This window comes from Rhinoraja longicauda, chromosome 43, assembly GCF_053455715.1.
Source record: "Rhinoraja longicauda isolate Sanriku21f chromosome 43, sRhiLon1.1, whole genome shotgun sequence".
Lineage (NCBI taxonomy): Eukaryota > Metazoa > Chordata > Chondrichthyes > Rajiformes > Arhynchobatidae > Rhinoraja > Rhinoraja longicauda.
This window is the reverse complement of record NC_135995.1, coordinates 4,948,085-4,975,580: the sequence shown is the minus strand read 5'-3', so window position 1 is coordinate 4,975,580 and position 27,496 is coordinate 4,948,085. Positions and strand designations below refer to the sequence as shown.

The 27,496-nt window shown below is 51.8% G+C and overlaps 1 protein-coding gene across 1 annotated transcript in view; it reads left to right on the top strand.

Annotated features, from left to right (window-relative positions):
* Positions 1-2,806: 2,806 nt before the first annotated feature.
* Positions 2,807-27,496, top strand: part of LOC144612189 (B-cell receptor CD22-like) — a 25,614-nt gene continuing 924 nt past the window's right edge. The window contains exons 1-7 of the mRNA XM_078431746.1: positions 2,807-3,041; positions 5,783-6,070; positions 12,733-13,002; positions 13,528-13,869; positions 14,895-15,185; positions 19,172-19,450; positions 23,483-23,761. Of these exons, the coding sequence (XP_078287872.1) occupies positions 2,957-3,041; positions 5,783-6,070; positions 12,733-13,002; positions 13,528-13,869; positions 14,895-15,185; positions 19,172-19,450; positions 23,483-23,761 (1,834 nt within the window). The 5' untranslated portion in view covers positions 2,807-2,956. The remainder of the gene's footprint in view (positions 3,042-5,782; positions 6,071-12,732; positions 13,003-13,527; positions 13,870-14,894; positions 15,186-19,171; positions 19,451-23,482; positions 23,762-27,496) is intronic.

The following is a 27,496-nucleotide window of genomic DNA, read 5'->3' as shown; positions in this document are numbered from 1 at the left end:
TGAGGGAGAGAGAGAGGGGGAGAGAGAAGGAGAGAGAGGGAGAGAGTGACAGAGAGAGAAAGAGAGAGAGAGAGAGAGAGAGAGAGAGAGAGAGAGAGAGAGAGAGAGAGAGAGAGAGAGAGAGAGAGAGAGAGAGAGAGAGAAAGAGAGAGAGAAAGAGAGAGAGAGAGAGAGAGAGAGAGAGAGAGAGAGAGAGAGAGAGAGAGAGAGAGAGAGGGAGAGAGAGAGAGAGAGAGAGAGAGAGAGAGAGAGAGAGAGAGAGAGAGAGAGAGAGAGAGAGAGAGAGAGAGAGAGAGAGAGTGGGAGAGACAGAGGGAGAGGAAGAGGGGGAGGTGGCTAGAGAGAGGGAGAGAGAGGGGGAGAGAGGGAGGGAGAGAGAGAGAGGGAGAGGAGAGAGAAAGTGAGAGCAAGCAATATAGAAAGAGAAAGAAAGGAGGTAGAGGGAGAAAATGAGGAGAATAGAGAGAGAGAGAGGAAGAGAGGGGAGAGAGAGATTCGGGGAGGAGAGTGAGAAAGTGAGAGGGAGGGAGATAGAAAGGAGGGGGAGAAAGAGGGAGAGAGGGAGGGAGGTGGAGAGAGGGAGTGGGAGGGAGAGGGAGGGGAGGGGGAGAGAGGGAGGAATGGAGGGAGGGAGGAATGGAGGGAGGGAGGGAGGGAGGGAGGGAGGGAGGGAGAGAGAGAGAGAGAGAGAGAGAGAGAGAGAAGAGAGAGAGAGAGAGAGAGCGAGAGAGCGAGAGCGATAGAGAGAGAGAGAGAGAGAGAGAGAGAGAGAGAGAGAGAGAGAGAGAGAGAGAGAGAGAGAGAGAGAGAGAGAGAAGAGAGAGAGAGAGAGAGAGAGAGAGAGAGAGAGAGAGAGAGAGATAGAGGGAGAAAGGGTGAGAGAGAAAGGAGAGCGAGGGAGATAGAAAAGTAGGGGGAGAAAGAGGGAAAGAGGGAGGGTGAGAGGGGGAGAGTGAAGGAGACAGGGATGGATGGAGGAGAGAGGAGAGAGGGGGAGAGAGGGAGAGGGAGGGAGGGGGGAGGGAGGGAGAGGGGAGTGAGGGAGGGAGGGGGAGAGTGAGGGAGCTGAGGGAGAGAGGGAGTGATGGAGAGAGGGACGGAGGGGGAGAGAGGGAGAGAGAGAGGGAGAGAGGGAAGAGAGGGAGAGGGAGGGCGATGTGCGGGACAGTATTTCTGACACCGCTCCACATTTGCTGACCGTCCCCCATCTCTCTGTGTCCGTTACAGATCGCTGGGAATGATGAGGACCAGCTTGTTGTGGGCGCTGCTGACCCTGGCCCTGGGTAGGTACATCACCCACTGGGGCCCGGCCCGGGGGGAAGCCATAGAACGTTACACCATGGGGGAGGAGAGTGGGGACGGGCAGGGGGTGACACGGGGGGGGGGGGACTTCTCCACACAGAGGGGTGGGTGGGAAAGGTCGGTGAGGGCTGGGACTCTATTCCCTGAGCGCTGGAGGATGAGGGGCGGCCTTATGGAGGTGTACAAAATCACGAGGGGAATAGATCGGGTAGAACACACCTCAATAGCAAGGACGTCCTTCCTCAAATTACAACTCTCCTGGGTGGAAAAGTTTCTTCTCACCTCAGTTCTAAATGGCCGACCCCTTATTCCTAAACTGTGGCTCCTGGTTCTGGACTCCCCCAACATTGGGAACATTGTTTCCTGCCTCTAACGCGTCCAATCCCTTAATAATCTTATATGTTTCAATAAGATCCCCCCCTCATCCTTCTAAATTCCAGTGTATACAAGCCTAGCCGCTCCACTCTTTTCCTCATACGACAGTCCCCGCCATCCCGGGGATTAACCTGGTGAACCTACGCTGCACTGCCTCAATATGTCCTTCCTCAAATTTGGATACCAAAACTGCACACAGTACTCCAGGTGCGGTCTCACCAGGGCCCTGACCGCTGCAGAAGGACCTCTTTGCTCCTGTACTCAACTCTTGTCATAAAGGCCAACATGCCATTAGCTTTCTTCACTGCCTGCTACAGCTGCACGCTTACTTTAAGTGAGGGTTGATCAAGGACACCCAGATCTCTTTGCACTTCCCCATTTCCTAACTTGACACCATTCAGATAATAATCTGCCTTCCTGTTCTTGCCACCAAAGTGGATAACCTCAAGCCAGATGCAGGAAAAATGTTCCCAATGTTGCAGTTTTGGTCTCCTAATTTGAGGAAGGACGTCCTTGCTATTGAGGCAGTGCAGCGTAGGTTCACCAGGTTAATCCCCGGGATGGCGGGACTGACATATGAGGAAAGATTGGAAAGACTGGGGCTTGTGTTCACTGGAGTTTAGAAGGATGAGAGGGGGGTCTTATGGAGAGACGTATAAAATTATAAAAGGACTGGACAAGCTAGATGCAGGAAACATGTTCCCAATGTTGGGGGCGTCCAGAACCAGGGGCCACACGCACAGTCTAAGAATAAAGGGGAGGGCGTTTAAAACTGAGGCGAGAAGAAACTTTTCCTACCCAGAGAGTTGTGAATGTGTGGATTCTCTGCCACAGAGGGCAGTGGAGGCCCGATTCACTGGATGGGTTTAAGAGAGAGTTAGATAGAGCTCTAGGGGCTAGTGGAATCAAGGGATATGGGGAGGAAGGCAGGCACGGGTTACTGATTGTGGACGATCAGCCGCGGTCACGATGAATGGCGGGCGTCTACTCTCTCTCTCTCCCTGCAGGTGCGGTGGCCGATCCGTGGGGAGGTGAGGGCGCCGAGGAATGTAATGGCCGTCGCGGGAACCTGCGTACGGATTCCTGCTCCTTCTCCCCGTCCCTTCGGGGCTCAGCTGAAAACCGTGCGGTGGCTGAAGGGCGACCAGACGCAGGGCACCCTCGTCGTCAGCTCCGATCAATACGCCGACCCGCTCCGCCGTCCGAGTGCGGAGATCCCAAAACAACGGGAGAGAGACAACGACTGCACCCTGACAATCGACCAGCCTGACCAAGCGGGATGAGGGATGGTACTACTTCCCGAATGGAGAACAGTCGGGGAGAGATATATTCCGGGCCGGACGGGGTTCTGCTGAACGTATCCGGTAAGACGTTCGCACAAAGTGCTGGAGTAACTCAGCGGGTCAGGCAGCATCTCTGTGGAGAACGTGGACAGGTACAAAGTGCTGGAGTAACGCAGCGGGTCGGGCAGCATCTCTGTGGAGAACGTGGACAGGTACAAAGTGCTGGAGTAACTCAGCGGGTCAGGCAGCATCTCTGGAGAAACAGATTTGGTGTTGACAACAACTTTCCTGTAACGCGGTGCCCAGAACTGAACACAATCTTCTCAATGCGGCCTCACCAACGTCTTGTACAACTGCAACCTCATAACTTCTACACTCAATACTCTGACTGATGAAGGCCAATGTGCCAAAAGCCTTCTTGACCACCCTATCTACCTCTGAAGTCACTTTCAAGGACCTGTGTACCTGCGCTCCTAGATCCCTCTGCTCTACGACACTCCCTGACTACCTGTGACACCATACTTTCAGGGGAACTGTGTACCTGTGCTCCTAGATCCCTCTGCTCTACGACACTCCCTGTCTACCTGTGACGCCACACATTCAGGGGAACTGTGTAGCTGCGCTCCTAGATCCCTCTGCTCTATTACACTACCATTCCTTCCATTCACTGTGTAGGTCCTGTCCATGTTAGACTTCCGAAAGTAAAACACCTCGCGTTTCTCTGTGTTAAATTCCATCAACTGTTCCTCCACCCACCTGGCCAATCGATCCAGATCCTGCTACAATCTTTCACAACCATCCTGACTATCTGCAAAACCACCTACATTTGTGATATTTTCATCTTGATATTCATGAGCGATTCCCAGTGTCCCTCTTCCTGCGTCTGACCCACACCAGAATTATCCACCGGAGTTTAGAAGGATGAGAGAGGGATCTTATTGAAACGTATAAAATTATAAAAGGACTGGACAAGCTAGATGTAGGATAAATGTTCCCAATGTTGGGGGAGGCCATTTGTCCCTTCGAGCCTGTACGCACCGCCATTCATTGTGATCACGGCTGATCATCCACAATCAGTAACCCGTGCCTGCCTTCTCCCCATATCCCTTGATTCCGCTAGCCCCTAGAGCTCTATCTAACTCTCTCTTAAACCCATCCAGTGAATCGGCCTCCACTGCCCTCTGTGGCAGAGAGTTCCACAGATTCACAACTCTCTGGGTGGAAAAAGTTTCTTCTCACCTCAGTTTTAAACGGCCTCCCCTTTATTCTTAGACTGTGTGTGTGTGGCCCCTGGTTCTGGACTCCCCCAACATTGGGAACATTTTTCCTGCATCCAGCTTGTCCAGTCCTTTTGTAATTTTATACGTTTCGAAAAGAACTCGTGTGTGTGAACGGGCGATCGTTGGTCGGCACGGGGTCCCGCCATCCCGGGGATTAACCTAGTGAACCTGCAAGAATGTCCTTCCTGAAATTTGGAGCCCAAAACTGCACACAGTACTCCAGGTGCGGTCTCACTAGGGCCCTGTACAACTGTAGAAGGACCTCTTTGCTCCTGTACTCAACTTCTCTTGTCATAAAATGCCAACATGCCATTAGCTTTCTTCACTGCCTGCTGTAGCTGCGCGCTAACTTTAAGTGACTGATGAACAAGGACACCCAGATCTCTTTGTACTTCCCCATTTCCTAACCTGACACCATTCAGATAATAATCTGCCTTCCTGTTCTTACCACCAAAGTGGATAACTTCACATTTACCCACATTAAACTGCCTCTGCCATACATTTGCCCACTCACTCAACCTGTCCAAGTCACCCTGCAACCTCATAGCATCTTCCTCACAGTTCACACTGCCACCCAGCTTTGTGTCATCTGCAAATTTGCTAATGTTACTTTTAATCCCTTCATCTAAGTTTCGTTCACCGTTACGAGCTGGACTCTTTCAGAGGAGAGAGGCGTACAAGTGAGTCAAGTATGGATTCAATTCCTTATCTCAATGGTGTCAGGTTAGGTAAGGGGGAAGTGCAGCGAGACCTGGGTGTCCTTGTACACCAGTCACTGAAAGTAAGCGTGCAGGTACAGCAGGCAGTGAAGAAAGTTAATGGCATGTTGGCCTTCATAACGAGAGGATTTCAGAATAAAGAGGTTCTTCTGCAGTTGTACAGACCACATCTGGAGTATTGTGTACAGTTTTTGTCTCCTAATTTGAGATAGGACGTCCTTGCTATTGAGGCAGTGCGGCGTAGGTTCACCAGATTAATCCCCGGGATGGCGGGACTGTCATATGAGGAATGATTGAAAAGACTAGGCTTCTATTCACTGGAGTTTAGAAGGATGAGAGGGGATCTTATAGATACGATAAAATAATAAAATGACTGGACAAGTTAGATGCAGGAAACATGTTCCCAATGTTGGGGGAGTCCAGAACCATGGGCCACAAACACAGTCTAAGAATAAAGGGGATGCCGTTTAAAACTGAGGCGAGAAGGAACTTTTCCCACCCAGAGAGTTGTGAATTTGTGGGATTCTCTGCCCCAGAGGGCAGTGGAGGCCGATTCACTGGATGGATTTAAGAGAGAGTTAGATAGAGCTCTAGGGGCTAGCGGAATCAAGCGATATGGGGAGAAGGCAGGCACGGGTTAGTGATTGTGGATGATCAGTCACGATCACGGTGAATGGCGGCGGTGGCTGGAAAGGCCGAATGGCCTCCTCCTGCACCTATTTTCTATGTTTCTATGTTTCCGTGAAAAAATAAACTGTGCTCCTGGATTCTCTGACTCTCTCTCTCTCTCTCTCTCTCTCTCTCTCTCTCTCTCTTTCCGAAGATGAATCTAGTTTGGTAAGTATCTCCTCGCCAGCGGATGTAATGGAGGGAGATGAGGTGGTGCTAACCTGCTCGGTCAGGTTCGCCTGTCCCGGCCGCCTGAGATGGAGTGGGATCACTGGCTTAGATTTGGCCTCGGAGATCGAAACTCCGGGATCAGTTGCCAACTCCTGGACCACTAGCCTCACGCTGAGATTCCAGGCATCCCATTCGGACCACGGCAGGTTTCTCAGATGCGTCCACACTCCATCAGAGAACACCGGGAATACCATCACCTTGAACGTTAAACGTGAGCCACAGAGCCCATGGGATCGCGTGGCGACACGGCGCGGAAACAGGCCCCCCAGCGGCCTAACGCCCACGCCGGCCAAGCTGCGCGGCAGTGTGAGCTGTGAGGAGGATGCTTTGAGGATTCAGGGTGACTTGGACAGGTTGTGTGAGCGGGCAGACGCAGGTAAAGGTGAAGTGCAACGAGACCTGGGTGTCCTTGTACACCAGTCACTGAAAGTAAGCGTGCAGATACAGCAGGCAGTGAAGAAAGCTAATGGCATGTTGGCCTTCATGACAAGAGGAGTTGAGTACAGGAGCAAAGATGTCCTTCTGCAGTTGTGCAGGGCCCTGGTGAGACCGCACCTGGAGTACTGTGTGCAGTTTTGGTCTCCAAATGTGAGAAAGGACATCCTTGCTATGGGGGCGTGCAGCGTAGGTTCACCAGGTTAATCCCTGGGATGGCGGGACTGTCGTACGAGGAAAGATTGGCAAGACTGGGCTTGTATTCACAGGAATTTAGAAGGATGAGAGGGGGATCTTATAGAGATGTATAAAATTGTAAAAGGACTGGACATGCTTGATGCAGGAAACAACGTTGGGGGCGTCCAGAACCAAGCTAGGTGGCAGTGTGATGCAGGGTGACTTGGACAGGATGTGTGAGCGGGCAGACGCAGTTTAACGCGGATAAACGTGAGGCGATCCACTTCGGTGGCAAGAACAGGAAGGCAGATTATTACCTTAATGGTGTGCAGGGAAAAATAACTGCAGATGCTGGTTCAAATTGAAGGTAGACACAAAGTGCTGGAGTAACTCAGCGGGTCAGGCAGCATCTCTGGAAAACGTGGACAGGTACAAAGTGCTGGAGTAAATCAGCGGGTCAGGCAGCATCTCAGGAGAACGTGGACAGGTACAAAGTGCTGGAATAACTCAGCGGGTCAGGCAGCATCTCTGTAAAACGTGCACAGGTACAAAGTGCTGGAGTAAATCAGCGGGTCAGGCAGCATCTCTGTGGAGAACGTGGACAGGTACACAAAGTGCTGGAGTAACTCAGCGGGTCGGGCACTGTCTCTGTGGAAAACGTCAAGGGTCTCGACCCGAAACGTCACCCATTCCTCCACTTCTGAGATGCTGCCTGATCCGCTGAGTTACTCCAGCACTTTGTGTCTATTATCTCAATGGAGTCAGATTAGGTAAAGGGGGAGTGCAACGAGATCTGTGTGTCCTTGTACACCAGTCACTGAAAGTAAGCGTGCAGGTACAGCAGGCAGTGAAGGCATGTTGGCCTTCATGACAAGAGGATTTGAGTGCAGGAGCAAATAGGTCCTTCTGCAGTTGTACAGGGCCCTGGTGAGACCGCACCTGGAGTACTGTGTGCAGTTTTGGTCTCCAAATTTGAGGAAGGACTTTCCCAATGTTGGGCGAGTCCAGAACCAGGGGCCACACACGCAGTCTAAGAATAAAAGGGAGGCCGTTTAAAACCGAGGTGAGAAGAAACCTTTTCACCCAGAGAGTTGTGAATGTGTGGGATTCTCTGCCACAGAGGGCAATGGAGGCCGATTCACTGGATGGATTTAAAAGAGAGTTAGGCGCGGCGCGGTCCAGTCCAGTCGCCGTCGTGGTAGCTCTGCGGGAACTGTGCGTTTTAAACTGGTATGTTTACTTTAAAATTATCCCTAAGTGCTCTAGCGTGTGCTAGCACTTAGCATTAACCAATGTACGACCGGGAAACGCTCGTAAAATTAAACTCGAGCGCTACAGGAGCACTATTAAACAGAAATCTACTCACCGATATACCGATAAAGATCATCAAAGGAGCGCACCGCGGCAGCAGCAGTGGGAGCGCAGGTCAGTGGGAAAGTCGGAAAAAACACCGAGGGAAGCGAGGGGGGGTTCGGAACAGGCTGAGAACCCAAGCCTTACGTCCACCTCTGCCCAGCATACTTCTGGCCAACGTCCAGTCCCTGGAGAACAAGCTGGATGACCTGAGGGCAAGGATCAGATTCCAGAGGGACATAAAGAACTGTAACATCCTTTGTCTGACTGAAACATGGCTGACCCCGCTGGTGCCTGACCAGGTGATCTGCCCATCCGAGTCCTTCACTGTTTTCCGGGCGGACAGAACGAAAGAATCTGGGAAATCCAAGGGCGGAGGAGTCTGCTTCTTGACCAATAATAACTGGTGTAATCCTGGGAATATTAAGACGCTTTCTCGTTCCTGCTCGCCGGACCTGGAACATCTAACTATCCTATGCCGACCATTCTACCTACCCCGGGAGTTCAGCTCGGTGATCATCACAGCCGTCTATATCCCACCGCATGCGGACACCGACGTGGCACTGTCCACCCTACACGATGTGTTGTGTCAACACCAAAACAAGAACCCTGATGCGGCTGTGCTGGTGGCTGGAGACTTCAATAGGGGAAATCTCAAAAAGGTCATGCCCAACTTCTACCAACACATCACGTGTGTCACCAGGGGGGAAAGAACTTTGGACCACTGCTACACGCCGTTCAGGAAAGGCTACAAGGCCGTTTCTCTCCCTCCTTTTGGGAAATCTGACCACGCTGCCATTTTCCTGCTGCCGGAGTACAAACAACGGATAGTACGGGAAGCGACAGTGACGAGGGACGTAAAGCGGTGGGCTGACCATTCAGAGGCCATGCTGCAAGATGCACTGAGCGAAGTCGACTGGAACATGTTCCAAGCAAGTTCCAGAGACGTAAATGAGTTTGCGGAAGCGGTTACGGACTTCATTGCCACAATAGCCGATACCATCATCCCCACGGTAAGGGTCAGTATCTTCCCTAACCAAAAACCCTGGGTGGACAGGTCTATTCGCGTGGCCTTGAATGCTCGCACCGCTGCTTACAACTCCGGCCTGGCATCCGGCAACATGGACGACTACAAGGGAGAGTCCTACCGACTGCGAAGGGCAGTGAAGGATGCAAAAAAGAGGTACCGGGACAAGATGGAGTCACAGATGGAGCAGCAGGACACCAGGCGCCTTTGGCAGGGGCTACGGACTATAACTAGCTACAGGTCCAGCACCCCCTCAACCGGAAGTGCCGGCTCCTCCTTAGCTGATGACCTGAACTCTTTTTACGCACGGTTTGAGACGGGTAACACCACCAGCTCGCCGTCTAAAAACAGCACCGAAGGGGCGCTGGCTAGCGAGGCTGGAGGGGGATCCACCGCCGGGGATGTGCACACATTCTCGGTGTCCGAGCATGAGGTGAGGTGGGCTCTGACGCGTGTGAACACGAGGAAAGCTGGAGGCCCAGATGGTATATCTGGGCGAGTACTAAAGTCTTGTGCTACTCAGCTTGCTCCAGTGCTCACCACAATATTCAACCTCTCCTTGGCAAAGTCCGTGGTCCCTGCATGCTTCAAAAGATCCATCATTGTACCGGTGCCAAAGAATGCCTCTCCAGCGTGTTTAAATGACTACCGACCGGTGGCCCTCACCTCGGTTGTCATGAAATGCTTGGAGAGGCTAGTCAAGAAGCACATCTGCGCCCTCCTTCCTCGCAACATGGACCCACTACAGTTCGCATACCGTCCGAACAGGTCCACGGATGATGCGGTCTCCCAGGTTCTACACACCGCTCTCTCTCATCTGGACAGCCAGGGGGGCTATGTGAGGATGCTGTTCATTGACTTTAGTTCAGCATTCAACACAATAGTCCCAAGCAGACTGGTTGAGAAGCTGCTGGAACTGGGGCTTAGCACCCCTCTGTGTGCCTGGGTCCTGGACTTTCTCACTGCCAGGCCCCAAGTGGTCAGGATGGGGGAACACACATCTAGCTCCCTCACCCTGAACATAGGATCCCCCCAGGGCTGCGTCCTTAGCCCCCTACTGTACTCCCTGTACACACATGACTGTAGGGCCAGGTTCAGCTCAAACTCCATCATCAAGTTTGCTGATGACACTGTGGTGGTGGGCCGGATCTCCAACAACGATGAGAAGGCCTACCGGGAGGAGGTGGCTGATCTGGCACTCTGGTGTCAGGACAATAGCCTCCTCTTGAATGTCACTAAAACAAAGGAGCTGATTGTGGACTTCAGAAGGGCTAAACATCCAAGGGCGTACACGCCACTGGAGATAAATGGGTCTATTGTGGATAGGGTGAGCAGTTTCAAATACTTGGGAGTCCGCATCGCAGAGGATCTGACGTGGGCAACGCACATTGCCGCACTGGTGGGTAAGGCTAAGCAGCGCCTTTACCACCTTAGACAACTGAGGAAATTCAGAGTGTCGCTGAGGATCCTTCATTGCTTCTACTCTGGGGCTGTAGAGAGCATCCTGTCCGGCAACATTACAGTCTGGTTTGGGAACAGCTCTGCCCAGGACAGGATGGCCCTGCAGAGAGTAGTGCGTTCGGCAGAACGCACCATGGGAACTACACTCGTCCCCCTGCAGGACCTATACATCAGGAGGTGCAGATCCAGAGCAAGCAAGATCATGAGGGACCCCTGCCACCCCAGTAACGGACTGTTCCAGATGCTACGGTCAGGCAAACGCCTCCGCTGTCACGCTGTGAAAACGGAGAGGATGAGACGGAGCTTCTTCCCACAGGCCATCAGGACTGTCAACTTTGATAACCCCAGAGACTAAATTTTTGTCGACACTTTTTGTGCTATGTTTAGTAACTTATTAACTTTATTTATATGCTGTAACTGTAATTATTTTTGTGCACAACCCGCAGGCATTGCCACTTTCATTTCACTGCACATCGAGTATGTGTATGTGACAAATAAATTTGACTTGACTTGACTTGACTTGATAAAGCTCTAGGGGCTAGTGGGATCAAGTGATATGGGGAGAAGGCAGGCACGGGTTACTGATTATGGACGATCAGGCGTGATCACAATGAATGGCGGTGCGTACAGGCTCGAAGGGCCGACTGGCCTCCTCCTTCACCTATTTTCTACGTTTCTATGTTTCTATGTTACACTAAAGTCCCACCTGCCCGCGCTTGGTCCATATCCCTCCAAATCAGTCCTATACATGTACCTTTGTAAGAAGGAACTGCAGATGCTAGTTTAAACCGAAGATGGTCACAAAAAACTGGAGTAACTCTGCGGGTCGGGCAGCATCGCTGGAGGACGTGGACAGGTACAAAGTGCTGGAGTAACTCAGTAGGTCAGGCAGCATCTCTGTGGAGAACGTGCACGGGTACAAAGTGCTGGAGTAACTCAGCGGGTCAGGCAGCAATGAATGGCGGTGCTGGCTCGAAGGACCGAATAGCCTACTCCTGCACCTATTGTCTATTGTCTATTTTCTATTGTCACCCATTCCTTCTCCCCAGAGATGTGCCTGACCCACTGAGTTACTCCAGCACTTTGTACCTGTCAACGTTCTCCAAAGAGATGCTGCCTGACCCACTGAGTTACTGCAGCACTTTGTACCTGTCCACGTTCACCAGAGATGCTGCCTCATCTGCTGAGTTACTCCAGCATTTTGAGTCTCTCCGTGTACCTGTCCAACTGTTTCTTACACATGGGGGTAGTCCCAGCCTCAACTACCTCCTCCGGCAGCTCCATACACCCACCTGTGTGGAAAAGTTACCCCTCAGATTCCTATTCAATCTTTTCCCCTTCACCTTGAACCTACGTCCTCTGGTACTCGATTCCCCTACTCTGGGCAAGTACTCTTGTGCGTGTACCCAATCTATTCCTCCCGTGATTTTGTACACCAATATAAGATCGCCCCTCATCCTCATGCGCTCCAAGGAATAGAGTCCCAGCCTGCCCCAACCTCTCCCTGTAGCTCAGGCCCCTCGAGTCCTGGCAACATCCTCGTGAATCTTCTCCGCGCCCTTTCCAGCCCGACGACGTCTCAGAAACATAGAAAATAGGTGCAGGTGGAGACCTTTCGGCCGTTGGAGCCAGCACCGCCATTCAATATGATCGCGGAAGATCGTCCACAATCAGTAACCCGTGCCTGCCTTCTCCCCATATCCCTTGATTCTGTTTGCCCCTAGAGCTCTATCTAACTCTCTCTTAAATCCATCCAGTGAAACGGCCGCCACTGCCCTCTGTGGCAGATAATCCCACACATTCACAACTCTCTGGGTGGAATTACTTAATTTCTTTCACCAGAGGCCGGTGAATCTGTGGGATTCTTTGCCACAGAGGGCGGTGGAGGCCGCAAGTCTGTGGATGTTTATTAAGGCACAGAGATAGATAGATTCTCGATTAGTGCGGGTGTCAGGGGTTATGGGGAGAAGGCAGGAGAATGGGGTTGGGAGGGAGAGATAGATCAGCCGCGATTGAATGGCGGAGTGGACTCGATGGGCTGAATGGCCTAATTCGGCTCCTATCACGTGCACTGTGGGAGGGAGGGAGCGAGGGATGGAGAGATGGAGGGGAGACGGAGGGTGGGAGCAAGGGATGGAGGGAGGGAGGGAGGGAGCGAGGGATGGAGGGAGAGAGGGAGGAAGAGAGGGAGGGTGTAGGGGGATGGAGGGACGGAGGGAGGGAGGGAGGGAGAGAGGGAGGGAGGGAGGGAGGGAGGGAGGGAGGGAGGGAGGGAGGGAGGGGAAATGAGGAGGGAGCGCCGTACTACGGGAGGGAGAGAGAGAGGGAGGGAGGGAGCGAGGGAGGGAGAGGCGGTGAGGAGGGAGCGTCACACTGTGTTCCTCTGCTCATGACGGTTTAAATGCTTTTTGTTTCCACAGGTGTCCCCAAGTCTGTTCTCTTGACCCTCTCTCCCTTCACGTTAACCCCTCGAGGGATGTCTGCCTCACTCAGATGTGCAGTAGGGTCAAGTTATCCACCAGTTACCAGTTACAGGTGGTACAAGGCTGGGGACGGATCATCGCAGATTGCTGAAACACAGACGCCAACATACAGTCTCGCCAATCCAATGAAAGACACAGACTACTGGTGCCAAGCAGTCAATTCAGTCGGACAAACGAACTCCGAGAAAACCAAGCTGCCAGTTTACGGTTCGTAGCAGTTTAGTTCAGAGATACAGCGCGGAAACAGGCCCCTCGGCCCACCCAGTCCGCGCCGACCAGCGACCGCCCGTTCACACACTAGTTCTGTGTTTAGGAGGAGGGCATTTGGCCCTTCGAGCCAGCACCGCCATTCACTGAGATCATGGCTGATGATTCTCAATCAGCACCCCGTTCCTGCCTTCTCCCCATACCCACAGTCTCCGCTATCTTTAAAGAGCTCTATCTAGCTCTCTCTTGAATGCATTCAGAGAATTAAGGCAGAGAATTCCACAGATTTACAACTCTCTGACTGAAAACGTTTTTCCTCATCTCTGTTCTAAACTGAGGCCCCTGGTTCTGGATTCCCCCAACATTGGGAGCATGGTTTCTGCCTCTAGCGTGTCCATCCCTTAATAATCTTATATGTTTCAATAAGATCCCCTCTCATCCTAAATTCCAGAGTATACAGCAACTCTACCTATGGCTCCGAGCTCTTGCCTGCATTTCTCTCACGCCGTCTCTGGTTTCTTCCAGGGGCCACCGGCTGGGCGGTGTGGACCCCGGTCTCTGTCCGCTCCCGGGACGGGGGTTGCGTGACCATCCCGTGTCGCTTCCGTGTGCCCCAGGGCACGCGTGGTCCCTGGACCGGGATGTGGCTGAAAGACGACAACTTCCGCGGGACACGCGTGTACACCACCTCAGGCGGGAGTGGGGACGATTATAAACAACGTGTGCGCTTTGAGGGTAGCATGGAGGATCAGAACTGTTCCTTGACGCTCAAGGACCTAAGATCGGCGGACAGTGGCAAATACTTTTTCCGCCTTGAAGGCTCTGATAAATGGTCGGATCCCATCGGCTTGAATCTCTTGGTGTCAGGTGAGATAACACAGAAACATAGAAACACAGAAAATAGGTGCAGGAGGAGGCCATTCGGCCCTTCGAGCCAGCACCGCCATTCATTATGATTATGATTATTATTATGATTATGATTATGATTATGATTATGATTATGATTATGATTGTGATTATGATTATGATACTGATTATGACTATGATTTTGATTCTGATTCTGATTCCAATTCTGATTCTGATTGTGATTGTGATTGTGATTCCAATTCCAATTATGATTCCAATTATGATTATGATTATGATTATGATACCGATACCGATTATGATTCCAATTCTGATTCCGATTCTGATTCTGATTCTGATACTGATACTGATACTGATTATGATTATGATTATGATTATGATACCGATACCGATTATGATTCCAATTCTGATTCCGATTCCGATACTGATTATGATTCCGATTATGATTCCGATTCTGATTCTGATTTCGATTTCAATTATGATTCCAATTATGATTATGCTTATGATTACGATCATGATACCGATTCCGAATCCGATTCCAATTATGACTCCAATTATGATTCTCATTACGATTCTGATTCCGATTCCGATTCTGATACTGATTCTGATTGATTCCGATTCTGATTCTGATTCTGTTTCTGATACTGACTATGATTATGATTTCGATTCCAATTCTGATTCTGATTCTGATTATGATTATGGTTCTGATACCGATTCAGATTCCAATTATGATTCCAATTCTGATTCTGATTCCGATTCTGATACTGATACTGATTTTGATTCTGATTCCGATTATGATTCCAATTATGATTATGATTATGATTATGATTATGATTATGATTATGATTATGATTATGATTATGATTATGATTATGATTATGATTGTGATTGTGATTATGATTATGATTATAAATATAATTATAATTATAATTCTGATTCTGATTCTGATTCTGATTCTGATTCTGATTCTGACTCCGATTCTGATTCCGATTCTGTTTCCGATTCTGATTCTGATTCTGATCCATCAGAAGAGCCGGAGATGCCGGAGATTGGTGACCCGGGACGGGTCAAGGAGGGGAGGGCGGTGTCTCTAACCTGCTCCCTGCACAGTTACTGCCCCGTCGACGCTCCTCTCTTCCTCTGGCACCCCCCTCCCCTCCGCCCTGCCGAGACCCTCGCAGTTTACCAGGATCAGCACTGGGTCCACTCCAGCATGGTGGAACATTTGCCCACGTACGAAGAAAGAGCGTTTTTTTGCGACGCCAGTTTTGGAATTGGGACATCAGTCGTCCGAACAGCGAGAACACTGAACGTCATGTGTAGGTTGCTCAAAACATAGCCCCCTTCTGAATGTGTCTGTATGTGTTTGGCCTCTCACCTCCCTCTCCCTCTCACTCTAACACTCTTCCCTCCACTCCCACATCCTACACCCCCTCTCCTCGTCTCCGTAACCCCCTGCCCTCCCCTCCCGCCCCTACAACATCTCTCCCCATCTCCTTAACCCCCTCCCCTCCCCTCTCCCCGTCTCTGTAACACCCTCCCCTCCCCTACACCCCTTCTCTCCTCTCCTCCCCACTCCTCCCCTCTCCTCCCCCTCCTCTACATCCCTTCTCCCCATCTGTAACACCCTCCCCTCCCGCCCCTACTCTACACCCCTTTTCACGTTTCTGTAACCCCCTCCCCTCTCCTCCACTCTTCTCCCCTCTCCTCCCCTCTCCCCTACACCCCTCTCCCCTTCTCTGTAACCCGCTCCCCTCCCTCCCCTCCTCTACACCCCCGTTCCCGTCTCTGTAACACCTTCCCCTCTCCTCCCATCTTCTCCCCTCTCCTCCCCTCTCCTCTACACCCCTCTCCTTATCTCTGTAACCCCCTCTCCTACCCTACACCCCTCTCCCCGTCTCTGTAAACCCCTCCCCTCCCCTCTCCTCTCCTTTCCTCCCCTCTCCTCCCCTCTCCCCTACACCCCCTCTCCTCTACACCCCCTCTCCCCATATCTGTGACCCCCTTCTCCCCTCTCTCCGGCCCGTATATCTCTATCACTGGGATATTGCCTGGACTCGAGGGGCCTGAGCTACAGGGAGAGGTTGGGGCCAGGCTGGGACACTATTCCTTGGAGCGCAGGAGCATGAGGGGCGATCTTATAGAGGTGTACAAAATCACAAGGGGAATAGATCGGGTAGACGCACAGAGTCTCTTGCCCAGAGTTGGGGAATCCAGGACCAGAGGGCATGGGTACAAGGTGAAGTGGAAAAGATGTAATAGGAATCTGAGGGGTAACTTTTCCACTCAGAGGGTAGTGGGTGTATGGAACGAGCTGCTGGAGGAGGTAGTTGAGGCTGGGACTATCCCAACGTTTAAGAAACAGTTGGACAGGTACATGGATTGGATGGGTTTGGAAGGATATGGGCCAAACGCGGACAGGTGGGACTAGTGTAGATGGGACATGTTGGTCGTTGGGGGCAGGTGGGACTAGTGTACATGGGGCATGTTGGTCAGTGTGGGAAAGGTGGGACTAGTGTAGATGGGGCATGTTGGCCGGTGTGGGAAGGTGGGACTAGTGTAGATGGGGCATGTTGGCCGGTGTGGGAAAGGTGGGACTAGTGTAGATGGGGCATGTTGGTCGGTGTGGGCAGGTGGGACTAGTGTAGATGGGGCATGTTGGCCGGTGTGGGCAGGTGGGACTAGTGTAGATGGGGCATGTTGGCCGGTGTGGGAAGGTGGGACTAGTGTAGATGGGGCATGTTGGCCGGTGTGGGCAGGTGGGACTAGTGTAGATGGGGCATGTTGGCCTGTGTGGGCAGGTGGGACTAGTGTAGATGGGGCATGTTGGCTGGTGTGGGCAAGTTGGGCCGAAGGGCCTGTTTCCACGCTGTTATTACTCTATGACTCTTCACCGATCAGCCAAAGCATTATGACCACCGACAGGCGAAGTGAATAGCATTGATTATCTTGTTACATTGGCACCTGTCAAGGGGTGGGATATATTGGGCAGCAAGTAAACAGTCAGTTCTTGAAGTTGACGTGGCACCTGTCAAGGGGTGGGATATATTGGGCAGCAAGTAAACAGTCAGTTCTTGAAGTTGACGTGTTGGATGCAGGAGAATTGGGCAGGAGTAAAGACCCGAGTGACTTTGACAAGGGCCATATTGTTCTGGCCAGACGACTGGGTCAGAGCATCTCTGAAACGGCAAGGCTTGTGGGGTGCTCCCGGTCAGCAGTGGTGAGTACCGATCGACCGACAGTAGTCCGAGGAGGACAAACCCCACAAACCGGCGACAGGCTGGGAGTTGGGCGCCCGAGGCTCGTCGATGCGTGAGGGCAATGAAGGCTATCCCGTCTGGTCCGAGCCGACGGAAGGTCGACTGTGGCACAAGTCATGGGGAAACGTTAATGGTGGATACGGGAGGAATGTGTCACAATACACAGTGCATCACACCTTGCTGCGTGTGGGGCTGCACACGGAGGACCAACAGCATCTTAGGCAGGTGGCCATAATGTTTTGGCTCATCGGTGTACGTCGTGGCGAGCTGCCAAAAGGACTCAAACATGGCTCTTATAAGATGCTAGACCAAGTGCACACGTTGGGCCCAAACCTCTCCTGCATTGGTGAAGCACCCTCTCCCCTCTCCACTCCCCACCCCTACCCTCCCCACCCCCTCTCCTCCCTCTCCCCCTGCCCTTCCCCCTCCCCTCTCCTCTCTCCACTCCCCACCCATCCCCTCTCCTCCTATCCCCCCTCCATCCCCTTCCCCGCCCTCCCCCCCACTCCCTCCATTTCCTTATCACCACCCCCTCCATCCCCTTCCACACCTCCTCCTCCCCTCTCTCCCCACTTCATCCACACCCATCACTTCCCCTCCTCACCCCCCTCTCCCCTCTCCTCTCTCCCGTCTCCTCTCCCCACCCTCCCCTCTCCTCTCCCGCACTCTCCTCTCCCCACCCCTCCCCTCTCCTCTCCCCACCCTCCCCTCTCCTCTCCCCTCTCCTCTCCCATCTCCCCTCACCTCTCCTCTCCCCTCCCCTCTCCTCTCCCCTCTCCTCTCCCCACCCTTCCCCTCTCCTCTACTCCCTCTCCTGTCCCCATCTCTCCCCTCCCAACCCCTCCCCTCCCCCTCCTTATCCCATCCCCCCCTCCATCACCTTCCCCCTCCCCTCTCCCCCAAGTCCCTCCTCCCTCCCTCCCCTTGTCCCCTCCCCCCTCCATCCCCTTCCACACCCCCCTCCTCCCCTGTTTCCCCCACTCCATCCCCACCCCTCCCCTCCCCTCTCCCCCCTCCCACACCCCTCCTCCCCTCTTAGGCAGACTGTCCTAACGTTTTGTGTCATCAGGTGCTTATGTTTTGTTGGTGTTGGTGTGTTATGTGTTGGTCCTTCTGCAGTTGTTCAGGGCCCTGGCGAGACCGCACCTGGAGTGCTGTATGTGCAGTTTTGGTCTCCTTATTTGAGGAAGGACGTCCTTGCTATTGAGGGCGTGCAGCATAAGTTCACCAGGTTAACTCCCGGGATGGCGGGACTGTCATATGTTGAAAGACTGGAGCGACTAGGCTTGTATTCGCTGGAGTTTAGAAGGATGAGAGGGGATCTTATTCAAACATATAAGATTATAAAAGGACTGGACAAGCTAGAGGCAGGAAACATGTTCCCAATGTTGGGGGAGTCCAGAACCAGGGGCCACACACAGTCTAAGAATAAGGGGTCGGCCATTTAGAACAGAGACGAGAAGAAACTTTTCCACCCAGAGGGTTGTGAATGTGTGGGATTCTTTGCCACAGAGGGCAGTGGAGGACGATTCACTGGAAGGATTTAAGTGAGAGTTAGATAGAGCTCTAGGAACGAGCGGAAATAAGGGATATGGGGAGAAGGCAGGCACGGGTTACTGATTGTGGATGATCAGCCATGATCACATTGAATGGCGGTGCTGGCTCGAAGGGCCGAATGGCCTCCTCCTGCACCTTTTGTCTATGTTTCTGTGTTTCGATGCTGCCTGACCCACTGAGTTACTCCAGCTGTTGTGATACCTGGCCAATAAACTTATTCGGTCATTCATTCATTCTTCTGTGTGTGTGCGTGTGTGTGTGTGTGTGTGTGTGTGTTTGTGTGTGTGTTTGTCTGTGTGTGTGTGTTTGTTTGTGTGTGCGCGTTTGTGTGTGTGTTTGTTTGTGTGATTGTTTGTGTTTTTGTGTTTGTGTGTGTGTGTTTGTGTGATTGTTTGTGTGTTTGTGTTTTTGTGTTTGTGTGTGTGTGTGTGTGTTTGTGTGTTTCTTTGTATGTGCGTGAGTATGTATCTCCCTCTCTGTGTTCTCAGTCCAACCACGTAATGTCACCGCCTCGCTGTGGGTGAACAGGATGAGAGGCCGCACGTTGAGGGAAGGGGACAGAGTCCGTCTCAGCTGCAGTTCCGTCGCAGCGTATCCACCAGTCCAGGACTACACCTGGTACAGAAACGGAGCTGAAATCCAAAGGGGAACGAGTCCCGACCTGGAATATCCGTCCATATCCTACCCGGACTTCGGGAAGTACATGTGCCAAGCCACCAACGAAGTGGGAAGCACTCGATCGGATGAACTCACACTTAGGGGCAAGTGTGAGTATCCCCGCAGAGCACGTCATCCCGAAATAAACTCCCACCCCATATGGATAAATGTGCGGTTGTCCACTTTGGTGGCAAGAACAGGAAGGCAGATTATTATCTGAATGGTGTCAAGATTGGAAAAGGGGACGTACAATGAGATCTGCGTGTCCTTGTTCATCAGTCACTTAAAGTTAGCGTGCAGGTGCAGGGCCCTAGTGAGACCGCACCTGGAGTACTGTGTGCAGTGGATTTCAGAAAGCCTTTGATAAGGTCCCACATAGGAGATTAGTGGGCAAAATTAGAGCATATGGTATTGGGGGTAGGGTACTGACATGGATAGAAAATTGGTTGGCAGACAGGAAACAAAGAGTAGGGATTAAGGGGTCCCTTTCAGAATGGCAGGCAGTGACTCGTGGGGTACCGCAAAGCTCTGTGCTGGGACCGCAGCTATTTACAATATACATTAATGACTTGGATGAATGGTTAAAAGTAACAATAGCAAATTTGCAGATGACACAAAGCTGGGTGGCATTGTGAACTTGGACAGGTTGTGTAAGTGGGCGGATGCATGGCAGATACAGTTTAATGTGGATAAATGTGAGGTTATCCACTTTGGTGGTAAGAATAGGAAGGCAGATTATTATCTGAATGGTGTCAAGATTGGAAAAGGGGAAGTACAAAGAGATCTGGGTGTCCTTGTTCATCAGTCAATTAAAGTTAGCGTGCAGGTACAGCAGGCAGTGAAGAAAGCTAAAGGTATGTTGGCCTTTATGTCAAGAGGAGTTGAGTATAGGAGTAAAGAGGTACTTCAGCAGTTGTACAGGGCTCTAGTGAAACCGCACCTGGAGTACTGTGTGCTGTTTTGGTCTCCAAATTTGAGGAAGGATATTCTTGCTATTGAGTGCAGCGTAGGTTCACCAGGTTAATCCTTGGGATGGTGGGACTGTCATATGTTGAAAGACTGGAGCGGCTATCCTTGTATACACTGGAGTTTAGAAGAATGAGAGGGGATCTTATTGAAATATATGATTATTAAGGGGTTGGACACGTTGGAGGCAGGAAACATGTTCCCAATGTTGGGGGGTACAGAACCAGGGGCCACACACAGGTTAAGAATAAGGGGTCGACCATTTAGAACGGAGATGAGGAGAAACTTTTTCACCCAGAGAGTTGCAAATCTGTGGAATTCTCTGCCTCAGAAGGCAGTGGAGGTAATTCTCTGGATGCTTTCAAGAGAGAGTTAGATAGAGCTCTTTAAAGATAGCAGAGTCAGGGGGTACGGGGAGAGGGTAGGAACGGGGTACTGATTTTGAATGATCAGCCATAATCACATGGAATGGTGGTGCTGGCTCGAAGGGCCGAATGGCCTCCTCGTGCACCTATTGTCTATTGACCCGAATTAAGGGCGGTCACGGTGGCGCAGCGGGTAGAGCTGCTGCCTCACGGCGCCAGAGACCCGGGTTCCATCCCGACCAAGGGCGATGTCTGTACGGAGTTTGCACGTTCTCCCCGTGACCTGCGTGGGTTTTCTCCGGGCGCTCCGGTTTCCTCCCACACTCCAAAGACTAAAAGGGTTTGTTGGTTAATTGGCTTCGGTAAAAAATATAAATTGTCCTCTAGTGTATGTGTGTGTGTGTGTGGGATAGTGTTAGTGTGCGGGGATCGCTGGTCGACACGGACTCGGTGGGCTGAAGGGCCTGTTTCCGCGCTGTATCTCTAAACTAAACACAGAACAGGCTTGTTTACTAGTGCCCTCCCCTAATTCAGAATTTACAGGTGCCCTCCCCTAATTCTCTATTTACCTCTAGTCCCAGCCTTAACTACCTCATCCGGCAGCTGGTTCCATACACCCACCACGCTCTGTGTGGAAACGTTACCCCTCAGATTCCCATTAAATCTTTACCCCCCTCTTACCTTGAACCCATGTCCTCTTGTCCTCGATTCCCCTACTCTGGGCAAGAGACTGTGCGTCTACCCGATCTATTCCCCTCGCAATTTTGCACACCTCTATAAGATTGCCCCTCATCATCCTGCGCTCCAAGGAATAGAGTCCCAGTCTGGCCCCAACCTCTCCCTGGAGCTCAGGCCCCTCGAGTCCTGGCAACATCCTCGTGAATCTTCTCCGTGCCATTTCCAGCTCGACGACATCCTTCCTTCAGCAGGACAATAGACAATAGACAATAGGTGCAGGAGTAGGCCATTCAGCCCTTCGAGCCAGCACCGCCATTCAATGCGATCATGGCTGATCACTCTCAATCAGTACCCCGTTCCTGCCTTCTCCCCATACCCCCTCACTCCGCTATCCTTAAGAGCTCTATCCAGCTCTCTCTTGAAAGCATCCAACGAACTGGCCTCCACTGCCTTCTGCGGCAGAGAATTCCACACCTTCACCACTCTCTGACTGAAAAAGTTCTTCCTCATCTCCGTTCTAAATGGCCTACCCCTTATTCTTAAAATGTGGCCCCTTGTTCTGGACTCCCCCAACATTGGGAACATGTTTCCTGCCTCTAATGTGTCCAATCCCCTAATTATCTTATATGTTTCAATAAGATCCCCCCTCATCCTTCTAAATTCCAGTGTATACAAGCCCAATCGCTCCAGCCTTTCAACATACGACAGTCCCGCCATTCCGGGAATTAACCTAGTGAACCTACGCTGCACGCCCTCCATAGCAAGAATATCCTTCCTCAAATTTGGAGACCAAAACTGCACACAGTACTCCAGGTGCGGTCTCACCAGGGCCCGGTACAACTGTAGAAGGACCTCTTTGCTCCTATACTCAACTCCTCTTGTTACGAAGGCCAACATTCCATTGGCTTTCTTCACTGCCTGCTGTACCTGCATGCTTCCTTTCATTGACTGATGCACTAGGACACCCAGATCTCGTTGAACTCCCCCTCCTCCTATCTTGACACCATTCAGATAATAATCTGCCTTTCTATTCTTACTTCCAAAGTGAATAACCTCACACTTATCTACATTAAACTGCATCTGCCATGTATCCGCCCACTCACACAACCTGTCCAGTGCTCCAAATGAGGCCTCACCAGCGTCACAGAGCAATGCTGTTTTAAACCGAAGATGGGCACAAGATGCTGGAGTAACATAATAAGAGGATTTGAGTACAGGAGTAAAGAGGCCCTTCTGCAGTTGTACAGGGCCGTGGTGAGACCACACCTGGAGTACTGTGTGCAGTTTTAGTCTCCTATTGAGGCAGTGCAGCGTAGGTTCACCAGGTTAATCCCCAGGATGGCGGGACTGTCATACGAGGAAAGATTGGAAAGACTGGGGCTTGTATTCACTGGAGTTTAGAAGGATGAGAGGGGATCTTATAGAGAGACGTATAAAATTATAAAAGGACTGGACAAGCTAGATGCAGGAAAAATGTTCCCAATGTTGGGGGAGTCCAGAACCAGGAGCCACACACACACAGTCTAAGAATAAAGGGGAGGCCGTTTAAAACTGAGGTGAGAAGAAACGTTTCCCACCCAGAGAGTTGTGAATGTGTGGGATTCTCTGCCACAGAGGGCAGTGGAGGCCGATTCACGGGATGGATTGAAGAGAGAGTTAGATAGAGCTCTAGGGGCTAGTGGAATCAATGGATAAGGGGGGAAGGCAGGCACGGGGTATTGATTGTGGACGATCAGCCGCGATCACAATGAATGGCGGTGCTGGCTCGAAGGGCCGAATGACCTCCTCCTGCACCTGTTGTCTATGTTTCTGTGTTTCGATGCTGCCTGACCCACTGAGTTACTCCAGCTGTTGTGATACCTGACCAATAAACGTCATTCATCATTGTTCTGTGTGTGTGTGTGTGTCTGTGCGTGTGTTTGTTTTGTGTTTGTTTTGTGTGTGTGTGTTTGTTTGTGTGTGTGTGTTTGTTTGTTTGTGTGTGTGTGTGTTTGTGTTTGTGTGTGTGTTTTGTGTGTGTGTGTGTGTGTGTGTTTTGTGTGGGTGTGTGTTTGTTTGTTTGTGTGTGTGTGTGTTTGTTTGTGTGTGTGCGTGTTTGTGTGTGAGCGTCTCTCTCTCTCTCTGCGTTCTCAGTCCAACCCCGTGACGTCACCGCCTCGCTGAGGGTGAACGGGGTGAGAGGCAGCACGATGAGGGAAGGGGACAGAGTCCGTCTCAGCTGCAGTTCCGTTGCAGCGGATCCACCAGTCCAGGACTACACCTGGTACAGAAACGGAACTGAAATCCAGAGGGGAGGGAGTCCCGACCTGGAATATCCGTCCATATCCTCCCCGGACTTCGGGAAGTACATGTGCCAAGCCACCAACGAAGTGGGAAGCAGCCGATCGGCCGAACTCACACTTACGGGCAAGCGTGAGTATCCCCGCAGAGCACGTCATCCCGAGATAAATTCCCACCCCATATGGATAAGTGTGCGGTTGTCCACTTAGGTGGAGGATGCTATGAGGTTGCAGGATGACTTGGAAAGAGAGTGGGCGGATGCAGATTAATGTGGATAAGTGTGAGGTTATCCACTTTGGTGGTACGAATAGGAAGGCAGATTATTATCTGAATGGTGTCGAGTTAGGAAAAGGGGACGTACAACGAGATCTGGGTTTCCTAGTGCATCAATCACTGAAAGGAAGCGTGCAGGTACAGCAGGCAGTGAAGAATGCCACTGGAATGTTGGCCTTTATGACAAGAGGAGTTGAGTACAGGAGCAAAGAGGTCCTTCTGCAGTTTTAAAGGGCCCTAATGAGACCTCACCTGGAGTACTGTGTGCAGTTTTGGTCTGCAAATTTGAGGAATATATTCTTGCTATTGAGGGAGTGCAGCGTAGGTTCACTAGGTTAATCCCCGGGATGGTGGGACTGTCATATGTTGAAAGACTGGAGCGACTAGGCTTGCATAAGCTGGAATTTAGAAGGATGAGAGAGAATCTTATTGAAACATATAAGATTATTAAGGGATTGGACGTGTTAGAGGCAGGAAACATGTTCCCAATGTTGGGGGAGTCCAGAACCAGGGGCCACAGTTTAAGAATAAGGGGTCGGCCATTTGGAACGGAGATGAGGAAGAATGTTTTACCCTCAGAAAGTTGTGAATCTGTGGAATTCTCTGCCTCAGAAAGCAGTGGAGGCTAATTCTCTGGATGCTTTCAAGAGAGAGCTAGATAGAGCTCTTGAGGATAGCGGAGTCAGGGGGTATGGGGAGAAGGCAGGAACGGGGTACTTATTGAGAATGATCAGCCATGATCACATTGAATGGTGGTGCTGGCTCAAAGGGCCGAATGGCCTCCTCCTACACCTGTTGTCTAATGTCTATTGACAGGTACAAAGTGTTGGAGTAACTCAGCGGGTCAGGCAGCATCTCTGTGGAGAACGTGGACAGGTACAAAGTGTTGGAGTAACTCAGCGGGTCGGGCAGCATCTCTGTGGAGAACGTGGACATGTGCTCGACCCGAAACGTCACCCATTCCTTCTCTCCACAGAGATGCTGCCCGACCCGCTGAGTTACTCCAGCACTTTGTGCCTGTCTTCGTTTTAAACCAGCATCTGCAGTTCCTTCCTACACTAACGTATAAAAGCTAACGTCTCTCTTGTCCAGTGTTTGACATGATTTTCACTTAAGGGGGGAGGTGGGTAAAAGCAGAAGTTTCTGTCTTTAATTTTAACACTTCCTCACGGCTCAGCTTCACCTCCTCTCCTCTCCTCTCCCCTCCTCTCCTCTCCTCTCCCCTCCCCTCCTCTCCTCCCCTCTCCTCTCCTCTCCTCTCCCCTCCTCTCCTCTCCTCTCCTCCCCTCCCCCCCTCTCCTCTCCTCTCCCCTCCCCTCCTCTCCTCCCCTCTCCACCCCTCCTCCCCTCCCCTCTCCTCCCCTCCTCCCCTCTCCTCCCCTCCTCTCCTCTCCTCTCCCTCCTCTCCTCTCCTCTCCTCTCCCCTCCTCTCCTCTCCTCTCCTCTCCTCTCCTCTCCTCTCCTCTCCTCTCCTCTCCTCTCGTACCTGGAGTACTGTGTGCAGTTTTGGTCCCCATATACGAGGAAGGATATTCTTCCTATTGAGGGCAATATACCCCAGTGTGTGTGCGTCTGAGAGTGTGTGTGTGTATGCGTGTGTGTGCGTGCGCGTTTGCGTGTGTGTGTGTGCGTGTGCGTGTTTGCGTGTGTGTGTGTGATGTTGTGTGTGTGCGTGTGCGTGTGTGTGCGTTTGTGCGTGTGTGTGTGCGCGAATGTGTGTGCGTGCGTGTGTGTTGCAGGAAGGAACTGCAGATGCTGGTTTACACACAAGATTGACTCAAAGTGCTGGAGTAACTCAGCGGGTCGGGCAGCATCTCTGTGGAGAACGTGGACAGGTACAAAGTGCTGGAGTAACTCAGCGGGTCGGGCAGCATCTCTGGAGAGAAGGAATGGGTGAAGTTTCAGGTCGAGACACTTCTTCAGACTCAAACCAAAACGTCACCCATTCCTTCTCTCCAGAGATGCTGCCCGACCCGCTGAGTTACTCCAGCACTTTGTACCTGTCCACGTTCCCCACAGAGATGCTGCCCGACACGCTGAGTTACTCCAGCACTTTGTACCTGTCCACGTTCTCCACAGAGACGCTGCCCGACCCGCTGAGTTACTCCAGCACTTTGTACCTGTCCACGTTCTCCACAGAGACGCTGCCCGACCCGCTGAGTTACTCCAGCACTTTGTACCTGTCCACGTTCTCCACAGAGACGCTGCCTGACCCGCTGAGTTACTCCAGCACTTTGTACCTGTCCACGTTCTCCACAGAGACGCTGCCTGACCCGCTGAGTTACTCCACCACTTTGAGTCTATCTTGGGTGTAAACCAGCATCTTCAGTTCCTTCCTGCAACAGGGGCTTTCCAAGATCTGGTCAGGCACAGTTGCAACACCTCAAAGATTGGTCAGAAAACGGAAATCAGTTACAGGAAAGGACCATCATCAAGAAAGAGGACATTTCGAAACACAAGATGACTCACAGATTTAATCATTTCCCCTTATTTTCCAAAAACTCCTCTTCCGAAGAAGGGTCTGGACCCGAAACATTGCCCATTCCGTCTCTCCAGAGATGCTGCCTGACCCGCTGAGTTACCCCAGCACTTTATACCTGTCCACGTTCTCCACAGAGATGCTGCCCGACCCGCTGAGTTACTCCAGCACTTTGTACCTATCTTCGGTGTAAACCAGCATCTGCAATTTCTTCAGCCAGTCTCCTGACTTATTAGACTATTGAAGGATTTAACAGGAATCTGAGGGGTAACCTTTCCACACAGAGGGTGGAGGGTGTATGGAACGAGCTGCCGGAGGAGGTAGTTGAGGCTGGGACTATCCCAACGTTTAAGAAACAGTTGGACAGGTACATGGATAGGACGGGTTTGGAGGGATATGGGCCAAACGCGGGCAGGTGGGACTAGTGTAGGTGGGGCATGTTGGCCGGTGTGGGCAGGTGGGACTAGTGTAGATGGGGCATGTTGGTTGGTGTGGGCAGGTAGGAGTAGTGTAGACGGGGCATGTTGGCCGGTGTGGGAAGGTGGGACTAGTGTAGAGGGGCATGTTGGTCGGTGTGAGCAGGTGGGACTAGTATAGATGGGGCATGTTGGTCGGTGTGGGCAGGTGGGACTAGTGCAGATGGGGCATGTTGGCTGGTGTGGGCAGGTGGGACTAGTGTAGATGCGGCATGTTGGCCGGTGTGGGCAGGTGGGTCTAGTATAGATGGGGCATGTTGGCCGGTGTGGGCAGGTGGGACTAGTGTAGGTGGGGCATGTTGGTCGGTGTGGGCAGGTGGGACTAGTGTAGATGGGGCATGTTGGTCGGTGTGGGCAGGTAGGACTAATGCAGATGGGGCATGTTGGCTGGTGTGGGCAGGTGGGACTAGTGTAGATGGGGCATTTTGGTCGGTGTGGACAAGTTGGGCCGAAGGGCCTGTTTCCACGCTGTATCACTCTTGTTAACGAATGGGTTCGGCTGATCGATGAGATGGATGGGTGAAGGATCTCTCTGTGACATAGATGTGATTTTATTTGCTTTCAGGTGTGATGGGGACATGACGGTGAGTCCTTTTCCCCCTCCCTCCCCCTCTCTCTCTCTCCCGCCTCTCTCCATCT